Below are 21,947 nucleotides of genomic sequence, written 5' to 3'. Positions count from 1 at the left end.
TGATGTGTTAAATACAGCCCAGGCTGAAGCTCTGAATCAAATCAATTCTTTTTTGATTCCCCGAGCTTTTGAATTTTCAGCCCTGCTGAAGAATTGTTAGCAAAAGAATAGGGCTGAAGGAGCAATCCTTTCGTATCGCTATTGACTCAATTATTTTGCCTCTTGATTTTCTATGAAGCGGGCCGCACTGCCGCGCCGATATGCTGATTGCTAATGGCAGAGCATTGTGAGGCGGCGTAGCCGAGGCTCGGGGTGGAATACCTTCATCTCCGGGCTCACCGAGGGCTGCATTTGGGACCCGGTTTTATTTTGATTGATGCAGACTGCGATGCACGGGGGGGATGTGCAATGCTCAGAGCGGGCCTTTAAGCAGGAGCTGTGCCGCTGACCTTCCCCTGTGCCGGCTGTGCGCGATATTCCCGGATCGATGCAGCAGAAAGCGGAGAGGTTGCATTTACACAGCGGCACGACTATCAATATTGACAGCTCGTGCGCCTGCCCTTCAGCCCGGCGGGCTGTCAGGGGTTGTTAATGTCCAGTCCTCGCAGCCTCCTGGTGCTGCAGGGAGTCACCAAAGGGTCCAAGCCCAGTGCATGGCCCCAGGTGCTGTGGGAGCGCTGCTGCTGCCCAGCCACCATCAGGGCAGGGGGCAGGGGAAGGGGCTGGGGACACGGCTCCAAGAAGGGCAGCGGGGAGGGTTTGCAGCCGGCAGCCCATTCAGGTTCGCTCTTTCAAGATAAAAGAGAGGTATTCCCCACCTATCAAAAGGTGGTGACATGATGGTAGAAAGCGCTTGGATCTTTGGATGAAAGGGGCTGAGGAAGAACACAATGCTGCCGCGCTTTGAAGATGAGAAATCCTGTACAAATCCTGAGCATTTTTATTAGTGGCTCAAATGCAGGCATAAAAAGCCAGAGGTACACGCTGGCTCATGCTTATTACTCTTGCTGCTGTTTACGTTGCACCAGTGCCCCACTTTCCCAGCCACTCTTTACACACAAGCAGTGCCCAGCCCTGCTCTGGCATGCTTGGAAAAGGCAGGTGCAAAGGAGCCCAGCCCCCAGTGCGGGCTGAGTTGTGGCGTGATGCACCAAAGCTGCGGACCTGGGATGTGGGATGGCCCCGTCCCGTCCCGTCCCGTCCCATCCCATCCCATCCCATCCCATCCCACTGCCACAGCACATTACCCGGGTTCAGCCCCAGCTGCCTGTGAAAAATCAGCCCTCGAACAAAGGAGCCTGTGAATTGGGGAGTGGAAAATTGGAATGGGATCGGGATTAGAGGAGCAGTGGCTGGCCCCAAGCTCTGACCCCTGCAGCGGGGCGTGGGGATACCCAGAGCAGATGAGTGAGAGAGCGCCGGAGCAGCCTGCCGAAAAGGCAGGCTTTAAGGGGAAATTTAGCTTTCTATTTCAGTAACACTTGAAAACACCTTCAGTGCAAAGCTGTCAGGGGAGGGAAGAAAAAACCCAAAATCAATATGAAATGATGATTTCAATTGGAGCCATTTTCAAAGCTGTCAGGAGCTGCGAGTGAAGTGCAGTAACCGGAAAGGAAAAACACTTTTATTCAGACTCTTTTTGGAAAACAGGGCCCTTATGAAGCAGCTCGTGGTGCCGGGTCTCAGGCAGAGCAGGGGTGGAAGGAGTTTTCTATCCAAGAAGTAAGACCGGCTGGGGGGGTGGGGGGGTGGGGGGGCCTCTGCACTCCCCATCCCCACTTCTCTCTGCTCCTCCACGTGCACAGCCAGAGACCCTCCCTGTTTAGGAAATCATGACATTAAAACTGAAACTGTATAGGGTAAAAGCAGCCGTGGTCTTCGTGGCTCTGCAGGACCCATTCCCCCCATGATACCCTGATGGGAAATGGGATTTTGGAGCACTGGGAGCGCCGTACAATAAAGCTGGGAGAACCCAAGCCACCCTTGATGTTTGGGGATGTTTTAAGCGCTGGTTTTGTAATCGCTGCCATCTCTCCACGGCTGGCTCGAGACGGGGGTCGTTCGGTTAATGCACGTCTCGGTCTTCATTGCCTTTTTAACTAGTTTTTAATCAGTAATTATTACTGAGCGGGAGCGATGTGCGGGCTCCTCTCGCTCGCTCCCCAGGCGAGTGCCACTCAATATGTCACGGCAATTAGCGCGCGGTGGCGGCGGGGCGAGGGATGGCCACCACTGCTGCCACCGCTGCTGCCACCGCTGCTGCCACCGCTGCTGCCACCGCTGCTGCCACCGCCACCACCCCGGCTCCTGGAGAAAGCCCAGGAGTGGAGGAGGATGCGGCTGAGCCTCAGAACCCTTCTGGTTCTGTTTTCACAGCCCATAATAACAGCACGGCAGGACTCCAACACAAAGGGACGGAGCAGGTCAGGCCGAGGCAGGGAAGCTTCTCGGCCCCGGGGCAGGGGCAGAGCCTACAGCGCCCTGGGCTTGGTGTTTGATCCCCTGCAGCCAAACAATTCCTGAGCCGTGGATCCCAGCAGCAGGCACCAGCTCATGGGAGCCTGCCCGGCTGCTAATTGCAGACCTAAGTAAATAGCAGGAAACCTGGCTAGGTGGCCCTGGGGATGACGGCAGCGTCCGTGCCCTCTGCAAAGAGCTGAGGATCGCGAGCATCTCCCCTGACAGCACCTGGAGACCAGCCGAAAGCTGCAGCCCCGGCAGGCTTGCAATGAGGATCCTGGTGTAATTGCTGACGCCTTACGACATCTCACACAGTTGGGAGCAGAATGGTTTGGGGTTGGGAGGGGGGTCTGTCCCCTTAGCCACAGTCCCAGCCCTCCTGGGGCACACTGCGGGGCTCCCAGCTGGCAGCGGATCAGCGTCCCGCGGAACAAATGAGCTTTAAAAGCCCGCTCCTTTGTATTACTCCTTATTAACAACGAGGCGGCCCTTGTAAATAGCCATGAAGGGAAGTGCTTAAGCTCATAATTAATAAGCGCTGCCTTGGCTTCTGTTGCTGAGCCGCAGCCCGCAGGGAGCGGTGGCAGCGCCCCCGGAGCTGCCCGTGCCCAGCAGTGGTGAGGGGGGGGTCCCCGCGCCGGGGGTCCCGTGGATGGGGCAGTGGCGGGATGGGCACGGTGACACCGCACAGCTCCAGAGCACCAGGATGGGCACGGTGACACCGCACAGCTCCAGAGCACCAGGATGGGCACGGTGACACCGCACAGCTCCGGAGCCCGGCTGCCACGCAGACCCCAGTGCTAGGGGCTGTAAATGTTTACGGCAGGAGGAAAAGGCCATAAATCATGTTTATGTCCCTTGTTTTCTTTATCGGGGCACTAATTTGACAGGGAAGGGAAATTTTTGCTTATTTTACAACTCTGATTTTGGCTGCAATTTGATTTCAGTAGCTGGGAGGCGAACACGGAATCTTATTTTTATTCCGGAGTTGGTATAAAAATTTACATTTTGACAGAGACCCCCACTAACATTTTAGCGCAGATATAGCGGGCCTCCGGGCATTTCGCAAAACACATAACCCAACGTATAATACACTCATAATTCACTAATGTTTGCTGAATGACAGGGTTAAGTGGCTGCTATTCCCGGCCTCCCACCACACTAATGTACTCCAGACCTGCGCTCCTTTTCTTCTGGATGGAAGTCAAATCGTTTCCTGCAGCCCTCGCCGTGGAAGCTCCTTCCACCGCACATAAACAGTACTTCCTAAATTATTTTCATTTGTTCTTCTAATCTAATTTTTCCCTTGGAGCTCCACTAACCGCCGGGCCCGCGGCGGGGCCGATGTGCTGACTGCTCCCCCGGGACCAGCCCGCCCCGTGCCCACCTCCACGGCCGATGCTGGTGCATCCCTGCGACGCCAGGTTGGCACCCCTGAGCTCCTTCTGGGTAATGTTTGCCCCTTCCCTCCCCATAAGGCTTTTATTCCCTCCCTCTCATCCCTATTGCAAGCAAGATCTCAGCACCAGAGGTGGCTGGGTCCTGCCTGCCGGGTAGGAAAAATGGTTCAGAAACAACCCACCCCAATTTGCTCTTCTTCACCTTGGTTAAAAGCTCTCCAATGGCATTTAAAGATTTTATTCCCCAAGGCTGTGCATGGGGAGGGACCCCCCCTTGGGCAGCCCCACCTGCAGGAAGAGGAAAGCTGCGTTCGGCTTCCCGAGCTGTGTGCTTTATTCCAGCATCGGAAAGGTTTGTATTCGACACGGGGGGGAGGACAGGGAGGTGCCACAGCATCACCTGCGCAGCTCAGCCATTTGCCCTCGCTAACGAAGCTGGCTAATGCTGCCCTCGTTGCGTTACCCTCACCAGATGTGTCGGCAGCACAGGAAAATGCCGTGGAAATGCTGCAATCTGCCCTCAGAGGGAAGGACAAGGTCACCCCTGGATGGGGACCCTGAGGGCAGGGGCAACGGGGCCATGCGCTGGTTTCCCCCCAGGAACAAACACTTCCCCCCTGCTCCAAATAAAAGGGACTCGCAGGTCTGTTCAAAACAGTTTATTGTATTTTTTGTCAGACAAACACATTGATTTCTGGACCACAGTAGAGGATGGAAACCTTTCACAAACTTATTTATTTGAAAATACAAATATAAAATTATACTTTCCACATCTGTGATGTGAGAGACCCCCATCCACATAGTATTTTACAACAGGGCTTTAGAAAGCCATACACAGAGACCTGAAAGATGCTTGATATATATAGATACATATATATATGTATATATATAAAAAAAAAGTCACTACCAAAGTTCTCATCAGTTCATACTAAAGTATAAAAGGAAGGGCTAGGCTTGCCACTGTGCCATAGTTTATTTAGGTACATTTATGACCACCTGAAATGCTTAGACTTGCATTCTAGTACTGATGGAGTTCAGACCTTGTACAACAGAGAATGACTTAATTTGCTACCCACTACGGTCAACGCGACACACAGATCCCACGCTTGGTGTTACGAGTATGTACAGAATACAGAGCTGTATAGCACGGGTGAGTCCTGCTTCTCCGCCAGGCTGCTTGGATTTTTACACTGATCTGAAATGAAATTCTCTCAAGACGATACATTCGGATTGTTTGGTAACTGAGAACCGATCACGTAGATTTACTCTCTCAAACTACTTATTTTTTATTATTTTTGGTAATTTTTATTACAGTATTAAAGTATTGCTTAGCTTACAGAATCTCCTCACGTAGTGTTCACACACAGAAATGGGTTTGAATTCGATTCTGTACGTATGAAACTCTACAGTGTATGTGCGCAGACCCCAGGATCTGCCGGTGTGTCTTCAATGCATCCTGTCTCTTAAACTTACACTAACTTCAGTTTTCTGTTTAAACTATTTTGCTTAAAAACAAACAAACGAACAAAACTAAACTAAAAAAAAAATAATTCAAAAAATTCCACCCAAGAGACATATCCATAGCATAAAAGACAGCTATGAGTTAGTGTTTTTTTTTTTTTTTTGTAAACAGTTTCATATGCAATATCATACATAACCATGGCTGGCCTTCAGTAAAAATGTAGTAAACTATATTGCTTTATTATTGATTATGTTGCATTGAGTGAATGGCAAAAACGAAACAGGAAGGTAACTGTGGCTGGAGTCACTAGCCCTCATTCACACTAAAGATGAAAACAGCATCAGAGGTTTCAGAGCAGGGGAGGGAAGAAAAGAAATCTGAACACCTTTCAGGTCGTTATTACCAACAATTACCCAATGGTTTAACTAGTCTAGCAAGATGTGTAACATTCACCAGCTGAATGCTGCTGTACAATGAAAAAAAAAAACAAAACCCAAAAAACTTACAGCAAGAGAGCCATGCTACCTTAAAGTCCAAGCTACAAATTCAACTCAAAATGAACATTTATGAAGTGTAAGAAACAAAAAAAGGGACAGATCAGGCTTCATTTTAATCAAGCCAATCACAAATGACCTTTTTTTTTTCTTTTTTTTTTTGGTGGGGGAGGGTAACTGAATTCTTTTGGATTTCTGCAATTCCTTTCAAAATTGGCATTGTGTTTGGTTAAGAAAAATCGTCCCACGGCACGGCCAGCACAGCACCCAGCGCTGCGGGAGGCGTGCGACGGGGGAAAACCGGCTTCCCCGCCACTGACCGCTCTCAGGGGGAGGTATTTTCGGTGCCCATTTTGCACAGCTAGATAGAAATCTCTCTTTTTGGTCACTCTGGGGGTAGCAGTTCTGTACGAGCTGTTTGGAAAGAAAAGGGCAATATCTGCCGTAACTGCGCGTTCGCTCCCTGTGCTTGACTAAAATAAAGATGTAGCTGAGCCTTTGTGCAGAAAATTTACAGAAAACCCCCAAACAAACGAACGAACAAAAACCCCTTTGAAATGGACTTCTAGATGAGTGGGGGACTAATGTGAACCTTAGTCTAGGTAGCCACATCAAAACATATCGGATTCCACGACATTTGTGCTATGGGCCACTGGGACTTTTCAAAAGGTATATAAACATCTAAAACATATTCACACAGATTAGCAATTTCTTCTGAGCATTCTTAAAAAAATATTTTTTTCTCTTAGTAAAATCGTTTTAATATACCGTGCCTCCCTCTTTTAAAAAATAAATTAAAAAAATCCAGTTTTGCATATCTAGCATTAGCATTTAAGGTAGTATGGCACATCCCCTTTTCAAAGTCAAGGGTGGGGATCTACAAAATGCCTTAAGAGTTTGCCAGCATTTTTAACATTGTGAGACCTTTGGTTAGTTGAAACCGCATCAGATCAGCAAAAGAAAAGAAAAAAAAAAGAAAAAAAAATAAAACAAACAGGAAAAGAAAAAAAAAAAGGAAAACCTTCCCAAAATTATTAGCATTTTTTTTCTTAAATAAGAGAAAGTTCTATCCTTACTGGTCCTAAATCTGAATAACTACATCTAAATTTTTAACCTTAATTACGATACACCTACCAATATGTACTAGAAGAGGAAGAGAGAAAGAGGGGGGGAAAAATTCACTACACTAGCATCAGGACAGCACTCTTACAAGATAGCCATTTTATACACTATTAACATACAACAATGATCAACAAAGAATATTCTATGAGGTGATAGGGAATGGAGAGGAAAACCAACTGGTAGTACAGTACATCATCAACATTGACAAAATATCAATAAAAAATTCCCTGATTATACATTGAATTTCAGGGAATTTGGTTTGTTGTTTTTTTTAGTTTTTATTTTTTAAAGAATTGTTTTATTTACTTTATTACTTGATCAAGTCTCAATATTTAAAAAGCGTCCAGCATTTTGCTTAAACCTGGTTGTTCTGAAATAAGAAAAAAACCTAAAATATTACACAAAAAAGCATGATTCTTTTTTTTAAAAATAAGAAAAACAAGGTTTTCTCCTTTCGGTTAGCAGTATGGTGCCTTGTTTTTGTTAAAGATGCCTTGCTCTACCTTGTCTATTGAACGTCTACATTAGTCTACTTGTTAGTAAAATTTACAAAAATAGGAGTGCAGCAGCTCTTTTTAACAAATGTCGCATTCAGTGTCTTATACTGGCTGTACCTAAAGTACCAAATTTATAAACGTAACAATTTAAAAAAATATTAATAAAACTTGTCAATATTACGTTAAAAAAAGAAGAAATATATCCACACTACAGTATGTTCTTAATGCCACCTACCATGTTGTACTTCTAGTTTGCTGTTGCAGGCCTATTTACCAATATTAAAAAAATTAAATTAAAAAATATCCTTCATAAGTTTCCTCCCCCAACAGAGGACCATATATATAACAGCCAAATATTAAACATGTGCAAATAGGAAACTGTCAGTTTTTCCCCTACCAGTCACAGTGCAATGATGTTTTATACTTTATTTTTTTAAAATTCTGTTTACAACTACAATAAATTAAAATCTTCCGTTGCTTCTAGGGTGAAACTTGTAGCACTGAGGTATTCCCAAAAAACAAAGTCGCTTTCCTAATTCGTTAATACAGAAAAGTAATGGATAAAAAAGGTAACGATGCAAGCTCTACCACCGCTCCGCCTGCAGCTCCCTGGGGCGGGGAGCCCTCTCCTCCCCGGGCTTCGCAGGGCGCTCGGAGCAGCTGAAATGACTGGACAGCAAGTGGATCTAATTCGAAACGACAACTAAGAACAGGTGTGCTTTGAACCTTAAATGCGTTAAATAGTAAAACCGTAGCTTCTTTTTCAGTCTTGGGAAAAGCAGTTTTTAAATTAAAAATACAACGAGACTGTTACTTGGTAAGCTGTGCACGTATGACTAGATAGTATGCTGGTATGACGCTAGGACAGTTCGAAGGTCTACCACACCTACAGAGCAAGCGAAACAGTGTTAGTCTAACGCTGGTGGGCCAGCTCTGGCAGTTGGTCTACACGGTTAAAACTTTACTTTTTTTTTTTTCTTCCATTTTAATAGAGAAACTGCCTCAGACTGACTCCATCACAAAAATAGTTTGTATTTCTCTTTCTTAATAGTTTATATGTAGTTAATGGAATTGTATTTACAGTATTTTTTTTTTTTTTTTTCAGAATTCACAATTTCAAAAAACCTTATATCACCTCTTTCAACAAAAAAAAGCACTTATAGAAAAAGGACGCGCCAAAGTCTGCCGTCCTTGCCTTATTGCCGAAAATAGATAGAATCAGGTGAACGAAGACACGTCACAAACGAAAAGAGGTGCCAGGGAACCCGCTGCCGGAGCGCGTGCCCGCGCCCGCCGTGCCCCGGCAGCACCCAGCCCGCCGCCGCGGCGCTGCCACCACCCGCCCAGGTCTACGGTGCCAGAACTGGTGCCACCCGCTGAGACCCGCGGCGCCGCCTCAGCGTCCTGTAAGCAACAACGACTACGGAGAACGGGAGGAACACGGAGAGAGGGTGGGGGGAAAAGGAAACGAAAGAAAACCCTTAATATAAACAGCTAGGCTATGGTTAGGCTCCTACGAGATACACAAAGAATTAGGGCTACGTGGCTACGAGGCTATGTCAAAACGCTACGAAAAAACGTGGGTTGGATAGGTTTAAAAAGGGGGGGGAACCCATCGAGAAAATAAAACGAACAAGAAATGGATTTTATATACATACTTTTAAAAGCTGTTGTTTTTATAGTACAGCAGATTCATGAGATGATGAGAGAGATTTTAAACAACCTAAGTCCGTCGAGTGCCACCTCCAGTTTGTTTGTTATTGGTGATGATGTAGTGCTCAAAGTCTGATGATATCACCTAAACATGGGACCACTCAGAAACTTCGCCCTGTCTTGCCCGGACATCCAGATAGGCTCTGAAAGGAGAGGAGCACACACACGACACAGAGGAGAGCAGGGTCAGTGGAGGTTTGGAGACCCGACCGCGGTGCCCTGCTTGGCGCCGTCCTGGCCACGCTGCAGGCACAGGCTGCGGCTCCGGAGCGGCGGAGCACAACGCCACCACTTCTCCTTCCTACCCTGCACCCCCCCGTCCCCAGCACCCATGCCCTGTGCTCCTGTGGCCGGGCTCTGTCAGCACCAGCCGGGCTTCGTGGCGATCAAACACGACTTGATGCACTGGAAGAACACAAGGTGTTCCTCGGGCATCGCGCCCCGAAGTTACAAGGCTCCTGTAAAATGAGTGTTATGTTTTTTCTGTTTTATTATATTTGTGTGGGCGTGCTGCAGCCCTAGGGTTGGAAATAAATATTAGGGGCTTCGGGCAGCTGCAGAGAGGTGCCCGTGCTGGCCGTGTCCCTGGGGTCACTGCCCAAAGCCGCCCCAACGCCGAGCGCTGCACCACGGCGGTAACTTCAAACCCGGTGGTCCTGGAGGAATTAATAACAAGGCTCATTTCCTCCACTCCAAATCTATTTCAATTAGTAATGAGCAACATTAAAAGCACTTTCTGTTTTTAAGTCATTAATGGCTTGAGTTTTAATACTGGCCAGTAAATGATGGTTACAATTTGATGTGTTGTGGTAAGTGTAAAATGATTACAATATATTAATCTGATGAGCACTGCCTTCACTGCAGCATTATTAGTTTGAATTATGATGTTCTGCTCAAACCTCTAGCATGCTTTGTGTACCACCTTGTTATTACACAGGCTGGTGGCCCAGAAAACATGAAGGATTCTGACAAATCGACCTGAGAATGCACACTGATACGTACAAATAATAACCGGGATTAAAGCAAGAGTGCTTGTGCATTTTTTTTGCTTTCCCATAAAAAATGCTACTTGGTGGACTGAATCAATTCATAAAACAATTTCAGGTAATCCTGTGTGTTTATGAGTAGATGCAGAGTAAATAGCAAACCCCTTTATTCACTAGTATTTAACTATACATCTATTTTTACATTTATTTTTGTATTATTTAAAGCCTCTGAACATTTTCCACAGATCCCAGTCCCTTGACTAACTGTAGTCCTAATTCATACGCTGACTTTGAATGTGAAATTGATCAGGTAGAGCTGGGCTAAAGACAGAGGAATTAAGGTTGTCACATATATTACATTTGTGTGTCTGCAACAAGAGCTCTAATGGTGAACTTCCGTGGTTTCATGGGCATACCTTCTAGTTTTCATTGACTGACTTTTCTAATCTACGCTGTTCTCAGTGTAAGACTATTTGTTTGCAAAGATGAATATACCAAAGGCCAAAAAATAATAAAAAAATTAAACATTTAATTAACTCGAGCTTAGTTCAAAGGGTAGGAAACTGGCAGCGATCCAAGGATGCATTACTCAGGTAATGTCTTTAATTTAATTTGCTTAGCTTTAATTTTTTTTTAATCTTGATAATTGCTCTATGGTTACTAGTTACAATGTTATCTTTTAGCTGTAATATTTGGTACAGCACTTAATTAAGAATGATGGTTTCTCTGTAATAAAGCAGTGGGGCTCGTCTATTTTTAGATGAGTGCATTCATAGCGAATCTATAACCCTGACCATGATGCTGTCAACTGGCACTTGATTGCTTCCCCAAAGGTTTTTTGGGATCACCGTTTATTTCTGTGGGGTTTTGAAGTCTCCAAATCATTGCACGAAGTGTCATGACTATGAAGACGTGTCTTTGCTGGGTTCTAGCTCCCGATCTGCCTTCCAGTTTCCAACCCATGAGATTGATTTAAATAAAATAAATCACAGAAAGGAATGATTAAAGGCCACGGAAAGACGAAATGAAGATAAAAGAATTGTTCACTTAAAGTAAATATACGGGAAATGGTAGTTTAGCACAAAGTACAAATGGTATATACTGTAATACCTCCAAGTGAGATGGCAACCAACCATGTGTAACGTTTCAATGGTATCCATTTGTAAAAGCCGTTGCAATCAAAGGTCCCTAAAATTGTACAATTGTTAAGTTCATCAGTGCTCTATACATGGGAACAGATGATTATTAATTTTTGGCAAGAAATTATCACAGGACTTGAAAGACTGTGTTGCCAGCATGAATATGTATTTCCAAAAGTTGTTCTGGTCACTAACGACTCCATGTTCCGAACTCTGGTTACCTTTCCAAGACCATCATCTTCTCATTCCCCCGGTTATAAAAATAAACTTAGGGTTTTCCTTTTTTTGTTTTTAAACCAGGGTTAGTAAATGGAGAGTGTTAAATAATATATATGTAAAAAAAGGGCTACTGGACTCTTTGCAGTTATTGGGGGATAGGAGAAATTAAGAGGCTGCCAATCTGCAAGTCAAATACAAAATCAGTCTTTGAAGTATTAGTGCAGACAAATCAGGATATCACGGCTTTCATTGTGCATCTCATTACTTGAAAGATCAGGGTGTCACTGAGGTCAAAATGACCAAGTTTTCCAGAACAAACAGGTCTTTTTCATCAAGCGAAAAATGGAAATAAGGGTCTTGGAAGTGGCAGTTTAAATTGGTGTAATAATACTGCACATTTTATATGAGAATGGATCCAAGGGGGCTGTCAGGTCCCTTGCGTGTCCATGTGAGGAGCAGGACCAGGGCAGGAATGCAGAGCACGAGGGCACGAATGGTGGGCAGCAGGCTGTTTTGGCTTTTTGGGTACCAGCAGTTTATGCAATAAAAATAACACAGTTTCAGGAATTTTGTCTGCACTATGCTCCCACTCCCCCATTTCATCCAATTTGGTCAAAGAACAAAATTCTCTGTTTCGTTAGAGGAATCTCGGGGGAGTTCTCTGTACTTTGACATGTTTACCTTACAAGAGGAAAAAAAATCTCAGCATTTTACCAGGAAAAAGTAAAACAACTTAATTTGCTGGTTTTCTGTTTCAGAGACTGACAGCCACTAAAGCAGTTCAACCACATTCATGCTAACACACACAGGTAAAACAGTGCAATCTGAAAAACAGCATGCAGCTTTGTTAAGCAAATTTCCATCGCCCATAATTAGTGAGCCTTCAGAACCACGCAGCACTACAGAAATACGCTTCCAATGACATGACAACACAGCACAAGTGACTTACTTGCAACCTGCAAATTTTAAGGACTGTTAGTGACACCGTAACTGGCCTGAAGATGCCTGGGGGTGAGGCAGCGCCCACCTCCCACACTAACGTGCCCCCAGCTCCACACTGACGCCGCAATGGCAGAGGCTGGAAGCTCCAAGCCCGGACAGTCCCGTGCCACCAGCGGGACACTGTGACCCCTGTGGGACACGGGCAGGACTGGTGTCCCTGAGAGCCTCTTTGTTCCCCTGCGGGTGGGAGCAGAGGCTTGGTACGCTGCCTGCACATCAGCCTCAGCGGGCCTTTAAGTGATGTGGAGACCATCTGGATAAGCAGAAGCTTGGAAGGCCATAATTATTAAACGTGTCTTTTTAAAATAAGCCACGTCAGGACCACAGAAGGCGTCAGACGAGCGTTACCAATCCGGTTTGCAACTCCAGCGGCTCTGGGGCAACAGTGTGCAGCTCTGCACCAAGCCTGTCAGCAACCGCAGCGGGTTAAGCACAGCGGTGGAGGCTACGGGGGTGATGCGCCACCCACCCCATCACTTAATAGCTCAAAAAAACAAACAAACCCCCCTTAATGTCACTAAATAACGACCCCATCCCACCCTGGCTGGCACGCAGGGGCCACGGCGCGTGGTACTTACGGCGATCCCGTGGCCGAAGCCGGAGCCCGGCTGTGGGCTGGCAGCGCTTATGTAGTTGCCGACGCCGGAGTCCTGGCTGGCCGTGCCGTAGAGGTCTGCGACGGGCCCGGGGCTGTTGGCCCCGGGGAAGCCTCCGGGCCGGGCTGGGTTGGAGCCTGCCGGGGAAGCGGGTGCGCCAAAATTCGGTTGAGCACTGTAGCTATTCAAGACTGGTGTGCAGAGAATAAAGCTGGGTATGAGGCCAGACGCCGGGCATGCACCGTTATTACAAAGCCAAACACCAGAATAAACAGCCTAGGCCCAACTTCTAACACTTAACCAAGGCCATGCGATAGGAGAGCAAGTACTGAATAATAGTCAGCCCGTACTACTACGAAGCTTAGAGCTCCAAAATATATATATGAATATATATAAAAAAAAAAAGAACAATCATTCAACACACTACTGCAACCAGAGACTGGAGGTGCTCATTTTCACCAAATTATCACAAAATATAATAGATATTTTTCAACATCTGACTTGATGCTCATGCAGTAGTAACAAGTTCTCTAGGTCTGGGCACGCCGAGACAGCATTCACATCCCATGCAAACTACAAAGGAACTAATTTGAGACTACACATTGTGGTAATATTGATATTAAAATGTTGACAGCAAATAACTTCAATCACTTCTAGTAAAATCATTTTTGGATCCATTCGATACTTTTGAAAAAAAACCCGCCCTTTTAAATTGGGAAGCTGTAGAAATAGTTCAATAGTTTTTTGTTTGTTTGTTTGTTTTTTAATGGTATGGAATGGAACAGTTTGGATTTTTTTTTTTTAATATATGAGCAAGGAGAGTGTTGTTTTGTTTATTGATTTTTTTTCCTTTTGATTTGGAGAGCGAAGACCTACCTTCGTCTCCAAAACCATGCTTGGGACATCAACCAAAATTAAACAAATAAATAAAGATCAAAAGCAAAAAAGAATTCCAGAGGGTGTATGACAACTCACCTCCTAACGTGGAAGTAAAAGAAAATTTTATTTTTTTCCTCCCTTTGTAATTTTTTTTTTTTGAGACAGAAAAACAATGTAAATAAGAATGATACTAAAGAATAAATTTAGGTATTAAAGCATGTTAGATGATCAGGCTTCTGGCATTTCTCAGGGTTGCTCTTGGATGTAAAATTTATGAGAAAGAGGTTTCAATGCAAAACAAAAGTCAGCGGGCTGGGGAGAGCTGATGGGGATGGCTGCTGGAAGCTGGAGCTACCCCCACGCCGTGCTGGCGGCCCCTCGGCCTGCACCCTGCACCCCACACCCTGCACCCCTCATCCCATACCCCACACCCTGCACCCCTCATCCCATACCCCACACCCTGCACCCCAATACTGCTGCCAGGCCCCAGGGCCCCGTGGCTGCCCCGGCTGCACGAGGTGCTGCAGGGACAGGGGGAGAGAGGCCTGGTCGCACCGGCCTGCCCAGGCTCTGGCCATGTCCTCACAGCTGAGACTGACTAGCAGGGCACCCAAAACCATTCTAAACGCGGCACAAACAGGTCTGCTGCTGCTGGCAGGACACGGCCAGCCCTATCACACAGCCACCGTGTCCCTGCGAGCTTGCCCGAGCTGTGCTCGTGGTTGTAAGCAGGCACCTTCACCTCCACGCTCAGGCCTGCACCAGGACTTGCTCAGCCTTCTCCCCCGGCCGCAGCTCCCTGCCTGTCTCCATTAGGCACTAAAAGGGTTTATAAAGTTTGATAGCCTGCAATAATCTCCTGCCCCTAGCCTGCAGCTCAGCACCAAGCCGATCAACTGCTGGGGTTTACTGGGGCTGAACACCAGCCTGGGGACAAGCCCTGCTCACCCAGCAGGAGCAGCGCGAGGGAGGACGGTGCTCCTGGTGAGCTCTTTCCAAGACACAAAGTGAGCTTTGGAACAGCCCTGCCTTACCAGCTGCTGAACGTGAACGAGAACTGGGGGCCAGTGGCCAGCCCAGAGCTGAGCTGAGGCCGGCACCTTGCTGGGGCTGAGCCGCCACCAGCCCTCCGACCGTCCCCACCGCGCTGACCACGCAGGAGGCACGCGTTTCTCAAATGAACAGATTAACTACTCCCAAACCCATCCAAATGGCAACTGTTGGCTCTGCAGCAACAGGAAAGTAAATTTTGCAAAATAAATGATTTTCTGTGGCTCTAAAGTGGTAGCAGGGGAAAGTAAGTAGGTCATCTTAGCTAGCAAGTTAAATGAAATAAGGCATGAGAGAGTAAACAGATTATTTTGGAATTCACTGGCAAACAAAGTACCATTTTTTTATTATTAAAGATTAAATGTCAAGATAACATTTGGCCTTCTCACTCATGAAGAAAAATATCCAGCTGAGATGTTCAAAAGCCCTTTATTACTATAAGCTAGCACTTTTTTTTCCCCTTTTCTTCCTCCTGTTTCAACAAAATGGATGCGGGTTTCACTGCCCAGTCACACAGAAAGCCCCGCGTGGCCGCTTGTGCAAAGCCACGAACCTCCAGGAGGGACACGGCCGCTGCGGGGAAGGATGTGCCCAGCACCTCGGGCAAGAAGGACGTAAGGACACGCATCTTTTAAGAGACCAAGGATACCAGAAGGTAGAGGGCAAGACCAGCTGGGGACAGCCGTGGTCTGGAACGTCAACAGAAGCACCAAACATTAGAAAAGCAGCCCCAAATCTCAGGGTGCAGCTAGTGGTGCATGGGGTGCCCCAAGGCTGGCATGGGTGCTTGTGTAATAAGTGGCAGCAGCAACACCGGTGGCTGCATCGCCAGTTTACAACCTGCTTTTAATTGTTATACAGCAACACGTGTGCCAGGAGGAGGTGCAAAGGGTGACAACAGCATTGTTACTGCCAGGGGAGGCAATGCCAGCCCCCAGCCCAGGACAGCAGTGGGACAGCGCTGCCCTGCCAGCATGGCTCTGCCCTGCACGAGTGGTTGCCTCCCCGTGATTCACAATGAATTTCCCAGCATGGTTTGCTGGGAAGAAGTCCAAATCGTGACAGTAATGTGAAGACACAGTCCCCAAAACACACAGCTCTCATTTAGAGGTGCATGGGAGATTTAATTAAAAATCAAAGTTGGGGTGCAAGGCCAAATTTCTCTTTGCCGCAGCCCGCTAACAGCAACAGCACATTGGGGCTGGCATGAATGCGCCTGCATAATGCTTTAAGATTCAATTTCAAGATGCAGTGATCAAATATTAGAGCGTTTCAAAACGGCACTGAAATGAGGGCAGGGCTGGTGAGCTGGGCATCCCGCAGCAGACGCGTGACACAAAGGCTGCCCTTGGGTTTGCACTACGGCGAGCAGGAATGCGGGGCGCTGCGGCCAGCCCCACTGGAGATGCGTGGGGCAAGGCTGCGGGGATGATGTGAGTGAACACCTCTGTGAATACTGTTGTAGCTTGGGACCAGGAGCAGGATGCAGCTGGGGCTGGTGCCCGCACGATGCTGGGGGCTGCCCGACGCTGTGCTGCTGCGGGCAGGAGCAGAGATCCGCATGGGGACGAGCCGCATCGATGCTGGGGCTCATCAGCCATCCATACGCTGCGGCATCTCCGCATCATTAACTCGCAACTGCAAAACTGCACAGCTGACAAGGAGACATGCTCTGCCGTGTCCTGAAACCTCACTAAAAGGAAAGAGCAAACAGAGCAGCAAGGAGCTAGAGAGGTGCTCCGTCCCTCCGAGTCAGCCCAGCCACTGCCATTTACATCTTCAAGAACATCGGAGGAGCGGCTGTCACACACGCTGAATGAGCTGGCGACTGTTTATTCAAACGTCCTTCTGATTGCGGGTATGTAATGTAAGGAAAAGGCAATTTTCTATCCGCTGAGCATCAATTTAATACTACACACTGATGATCACAGAAGTGACTGTGGAAGAACGCGCGGCACAGACGCACGCCCAACGCCCCGCTCTCTGCAAGCGGCTCGGTGGGGGCGCAGGGTGCCCGCTTTGTGCAGCGCCTGCTAAACAGCTGCTTGCAAAACTTTACAGGAAGGGCTGGAAGCTTTCACAGAGCTGACACTTTGCTCCAGACCCGATACATGAAATAGAAAAGCTCTCATAATTACCAGGAGACTAAACACTCCTCAGAAAGCCTTATTTTAACGATTCACTCAGCCATGGCGAGTTGCTAAATATTTGTCTTCTCACAATAGCTGCACTGAAGCGCACCTCGAGCTGGAGGCAGTTTTACGAGCGCTTTGAAACAACAGCAAAGGGACCTTGAACGACTTTCCCAACATACAAAATGCGATGCATTCGGGTAAGAAATGCCTGAAAAGAAATTTGTTGTACACAAACCTGTGAATAATCTGAGACTAACATAAAGCAGAAAACAAAACAAAAATCCTCCGGACTCTGATACCATTTCAGTCCTCAAAGGAAAATGAAGACACTGTAGAGACACAGATCTGCAGGACCAAGCTCCTGCTGTCAGCTCGATCGCAGCAGGAGCTGTCCAAGAGCTGTGTGCCCCTGCACACGGGAGCTCCTCTCTGGGATGCGTTCGGTGCAACCCTGCACGTTCACTGCACCCAGTCCTTGAGCACTGCTGGGGCTTCCCAGGCAGTGAACCTCCTGCACGTCTTCCTGCCAAGCTGAATAGGAATTTGAAGAGAGTTTTAAAATGCACCCATAACCTCAAGACAGTGCTTCAATGAGCATGGCTATTTTATTACTAACTCGTCTCGGCGCCCTTTAGCAGAGCTGGAGCTGTCTTTATCCACACCTAACACGCATGTAAGGTACTTCTCAACGCACCACTCAGACGAGTGAGTTATGTGAAGCAGCCAACAGCTGGAGCCCAAGGCGAAGCTGGCAGCTCAGGCTGACGGAGAGGCAGGAGGCTCGGTGCTCCAAACACTGCTGGGAGCAGGGATGGAGCTCGTGGGAGCTCGCTTAGTAAGCACCTTCTCCTACAAAGCGCCGTGTTAGCACAGCCCTTGCTCGTACATTAATCCGCGTTCAACAAGAAAGGTCACTATTGAAAGATAAACTCTCTTTCGATGAACTCTTGAGAAATTTCTAAGTCAGGATTCATTATGACATTTGCCTTAGCAAGTGGTGTACTGCGCTGAACAGGATCCAAACGCCTCTGGGAGGGGAGGGAGCAGATGGGTAAAGCACAACAAGTTGCATGCTGAAATCCCACCCAGAGCAACTCGATTCAGCTGTAAATGATGGAGGTAATGAGGGAGGGGAAGGAAGAAAAAAATATAAGGATTTTGATATTACTGGCCTACAAAGAAACCTTGCATGGTCCTGGGCTTATGATCAATCCTCTCAGGCTTAGTGAATTAGCCATGGCAACGAAACAACGCTCTTAAGCACCCCTCAATTACGCTGTTTCAAAAGCAAGCCAGGAAATACACGCAGGGCTGTGAGGCACTGCCTGGGGACCGCTGCTCTGGCACACAGCCACATGCAGCACTGAGTTACAACCCTGCTCCCCCTCCAACGGCACCAGAACCTAGACTTACATCCACTCAAAGCTTCCCAAAGTGATTAAAACCCTTAGCATTTATTGTCCTCAGGACAGATTAACTCAGGAGCTGATCCAAAGCCAGTACACATCCTCTGTCTGTGCACCAAGCCAGCAGCCATGCCTGGACCTGGGCAGCTGGAGCAGAGACCAGGCGTCCACCGAGCCCGGGAAGAGGGCTCAGCCCCTCAGCAAAGTCAGCCCAAGGTGGCAGCAGTGGGAAAAGAGGTCAGTAGAGCAGCCTGTTCTATATGAAATACCATGTCGTGCTTTTTTTTGCATGTAACATACAAACATTTCACAAGTTAGGGAAAAAGGAACGTGATGAGCAGTGCAAAATCCGCGGCTGCCTTCCCCGCCACTGCACACAGGCAAGGGAAATCTCAAGTTTGAAAGAAACCACCAGATGATTTACTGGCTTTCCTCCTTGAGAAGAGGCAGAATACTTCAGGATGAAATATAGTGCCCTGTTATCGCAGCCAGAAATGCATCTCGGAGCTGAGAGCGCAGCTGAGCGCCGAAGCGAGCCGGCTGGAGCCGCCGCAGCTTCTCCTCGCCCGCAGATGTCCCCGTCCCCTCCCGCAGGTGTCCCCATCCCCTCCCGCAGACGTCCCGGTCCCCATCCCCTCCTGCAGACACTGGGCTGTAAATCTGGGCCCACGCCACCGCCCGTGCTCGCCCCAGCCGTGCATCTGTAAGCACTACAGCAGCGCTCCCAGAGAACCGCCTAATGGCAATCAATCACCTCCCGGGGAGGGCTCATTATCCCTGGGCAGCAATTAACACTGGTGAGCTAATTTACTACTGGCATTGCTACAGCAGAGTCCAACCACAGAGGCTGGCGGAGGTGTTACTCTGAGAGCAGGTGCTGATGTGGAGCACGGCATGGAGACCGGAGCGACACGTGTGAAGAGCAGAAGAACGAAGCACCCCCCATGAACATATCCGAATTTAAAAAGCGTGTATCTGTTTGTTTTTGCAAGTGGAGCAAATGGAAGAGGCTCTATAAAAAAAATATTTTAAAAACCAACCCAAGTGGAAGGGATTGTTCAGTGCCAGCAGTGTGGCATTGCCACCGGGAGGAGACGTCCCGGCATTTTCTACAGTTCTTCCTACACCCAGTGCTAGTCACCTACAGCTCGCTGTTTCTCCAAGCTCTCCTTGCTCTGCTTCATTCCGCCAGCCCCGGCGGTGCCTTTCCACACAAACAGGCTTTTTGACAACTTGTTGATCCAGTGCTCTAATTTCTGGATGACTCTCTCATCTACCATAAACAGCCACGCACAATTTGGCAGGCATTTCTACCATCAATGTTTATGATAATAACAACACGTGCTTGAAAGCAGCAGGAAATTTTCAATATAACTATCATTAAGACAAAATGCTTTAAATCAAAGCCATTACCCACTACCAAGACTCAAAGCTCACAAGATTAGGCTGTTTTTTATCTTTATGAAAAATTCATATAACATTCCACAACAACATCTTCTAGCTCGAAGGGGGAAACAATCTAATAACACTTAGCGCCGGCGATGGAGATGGAAAGGGGATCGGGGTGGGGGATGTATGGCTCAGGGTGGGGGCAGACAGGTCAGGGAGGTGACACTTGGCCAGCAGCAGGGCACACATGGGAGATGAGGGTGCACAGCCTCCTGGCACCAGTGGCACGGGGACAGCACTTGTCTGAGTGTGCTGTGGCTCCGTCCTCTGCACACAACCAACCACGGGTAGCCCAGCTGGGCCAGGAGCTGTGCCAGTGCTTGGGGACATGTCATTTAACTCACTTGGGACTACTGGATTTAAGAGGGGTTGCCCACCTTTTTGCAGAAGGAGTATCATCTGTAGCTTTAGGGTAACTACACCTCATTCCCTAAGTTGGCCATCCTAAAAGGACGCTTTTACTGCCTTCCTCAAACCTCTGTGGCACTGTGCTGCGGTGTCTGGAAATTGGGAATTTCCCCAGGAGTTACCCAAGCATTCAAGCCTGCTGTACTGTCTGCAAGAACCCGAGTGTAAATGCTGCAGAGGACATTACAGGAGCACCGGGGCTACTGGTGCGGGGCAGATTGCTCCCCTCCTGATTTCCTGAGCATCCTGTGTGTCCTGAAGCATGAGCACCAATGGCCACATCTCCGTGCATGACTAATGGAGCAGCAGTCACAGTGTGGTGCTGATACTTTAAATAACCACCACAGTATGGACTGCGGAGAAACTCCAGCACTGCCTGCAAAGCTTAAATCGTTAGTGCTTAGAGCCTTACAAATGCCGTGTCGTTAGCTAGCACGGCTCTCCTCTAACAGACAGCTTGGCCAAAGCTAATGCTTTGTGCACTCACAGCTGAAGTTAAGGAGCTTGGACCTTGCTTCTCAGAGATGGTAACTACCCAGAGGTGATTTACCTGAGACTCGATGTACAAATTAATGCCAGTGTGAATTAAGATGTCGGTGCTCGCGATTCTTGTTTGCCATTCAGACTGTGAGAGTGCAGAGACACAGCACTGAGAACCAAATGTTCACGTTTAGGCTCTTCTGTTATATATCAATCACTGCACACAGCTCCTGCCAGAGGCACAAACACGTTTGTTTGTGGTCAGGATGAACTACCAGAAGCATCACTGTCCTGTATCTGCTGTATTTACATACAGCACCATTTCATGTCTGAGGCTAACCGCGCCCGGCACACCTCCAATTCAGATCGATGCTCAAACTAAAAAATGTCTCGGAAATAATGAGCTGGAAACACACAGACGTTCTGGAGAGCAGCAATGTACAAACAGCTCACAACTCCCTGAAACAGAAAGTGGGAGACAACCCAGAAAAGTAAATCACCCCGCTGCTACAATTAGAGGCGCCGTTCAGCACGGCCCCTGCGGAGACCTGCGCGGTGCCGCGCTTCGTTTGCGCTCTTTCCATGCAGACTTGAAAAGCAAACACCTCTCTGCAAGAACTCGTGGCAGACAGAGATCCCCTGTCAGTACTGAAAGCCAGAGACATTTTTCTTAGGACAGCCAGGTCAGTCCTGCCTCTGGGAACCCCAAGGGCCAGCTCTGTGCCTTCTCAGCACAGCTCGGCGATGGGGCACAGCGGTGGGCAGCCCTCCCTGCCTGCAGCCCTCCCGGCCCTGCAGGAACAAACAAAATAAAACAACTGTCGGGCTCATCAGCAAAGTAAGTGGTGATGAGGCCAAGAGACACCGAGAGCTGCTATCTGCCTTAACAAGGTACTATTTGTACGTTATTTTCTATCTGCAGTCACACTTTAAAAGGTTGTTCTGTCTCTGCAGCCCCTTTGGAAACGGCTTCACACATCAAAATATCGCAAGGATAACGACAAAAAGCAGTGGGTGGTGAACAGGTTCCCAAGCTCGGCAATTACAGCTGGAACTGAGCAGAGCACAGGAGGGGGGCACCGCCTGACCCCTCCTCGCGGCAGCCGCCTC

General features: G+C 47.9%; 1 protein-coding gene across 20 annotated transcripts in view; it reads right to left on the bottom strand.

Moving 5' to 3' along the window:
- Positions 1 to 4,444: 4,444 nt before the first annotated feature.
- MSI2 (musashi RNA binding protein 2) overlaps positions 4,445 to 21,947 on the bottom strand; it is a 227,496-nt gene continuing 209,993 nt past the window's right edge. For 8 of the 20 annotated variants that reach the window (XM_072026219.1, XM_072026215.1, XM_072026213.1 and 5 more), the window contains 3 exons: positions 13,013 to 13,221; positions 11,185 to 11,262; positions 4,445 to 9,231 (listed from right to left, as the gene is read on the bottom strand). In XM_072026219.1, coding sequence (XP_071882320.1) covers positions 11,221 to 11,262; positions 13,013 to 13,221 — 251 coding nt within the window. In that variant the 3' untranslated portion in view covers positions 4,445 to 9,231; positions 11,185 to 11,220. Of the gene's footprint in view, positions 9,232 to 11,184; positions 11,263 to 13,012; positions 13,222 to 21,947 lie in introns of those variants that run through there. The other 12 variants (XM_072026217.1, XM_072026218.1, XM_072026221.1 and 9 more) reach the window with 5 other exon arrangements.

This window comes from Anas platyrhynchos, chromosome 20, assembly GCF_047663525.1.
Source record: "Anas platyrhynchos isolate ZD024472 breed Pekin duck chromosome 20, IASCAAS_PekinDuck_T2T, whole genome shotgun sequence".
Taxonomy (NCBI): Eukaryota; Metazoa; Chordata; class Aves; order Anseriformes; family Anatidae; genus Anas; species Anas platyrhynchos.
Note: the sequence above shows the minus strand (reverse complement) of the source record. Positions and strands in the feature narration are given on the sequence as shown.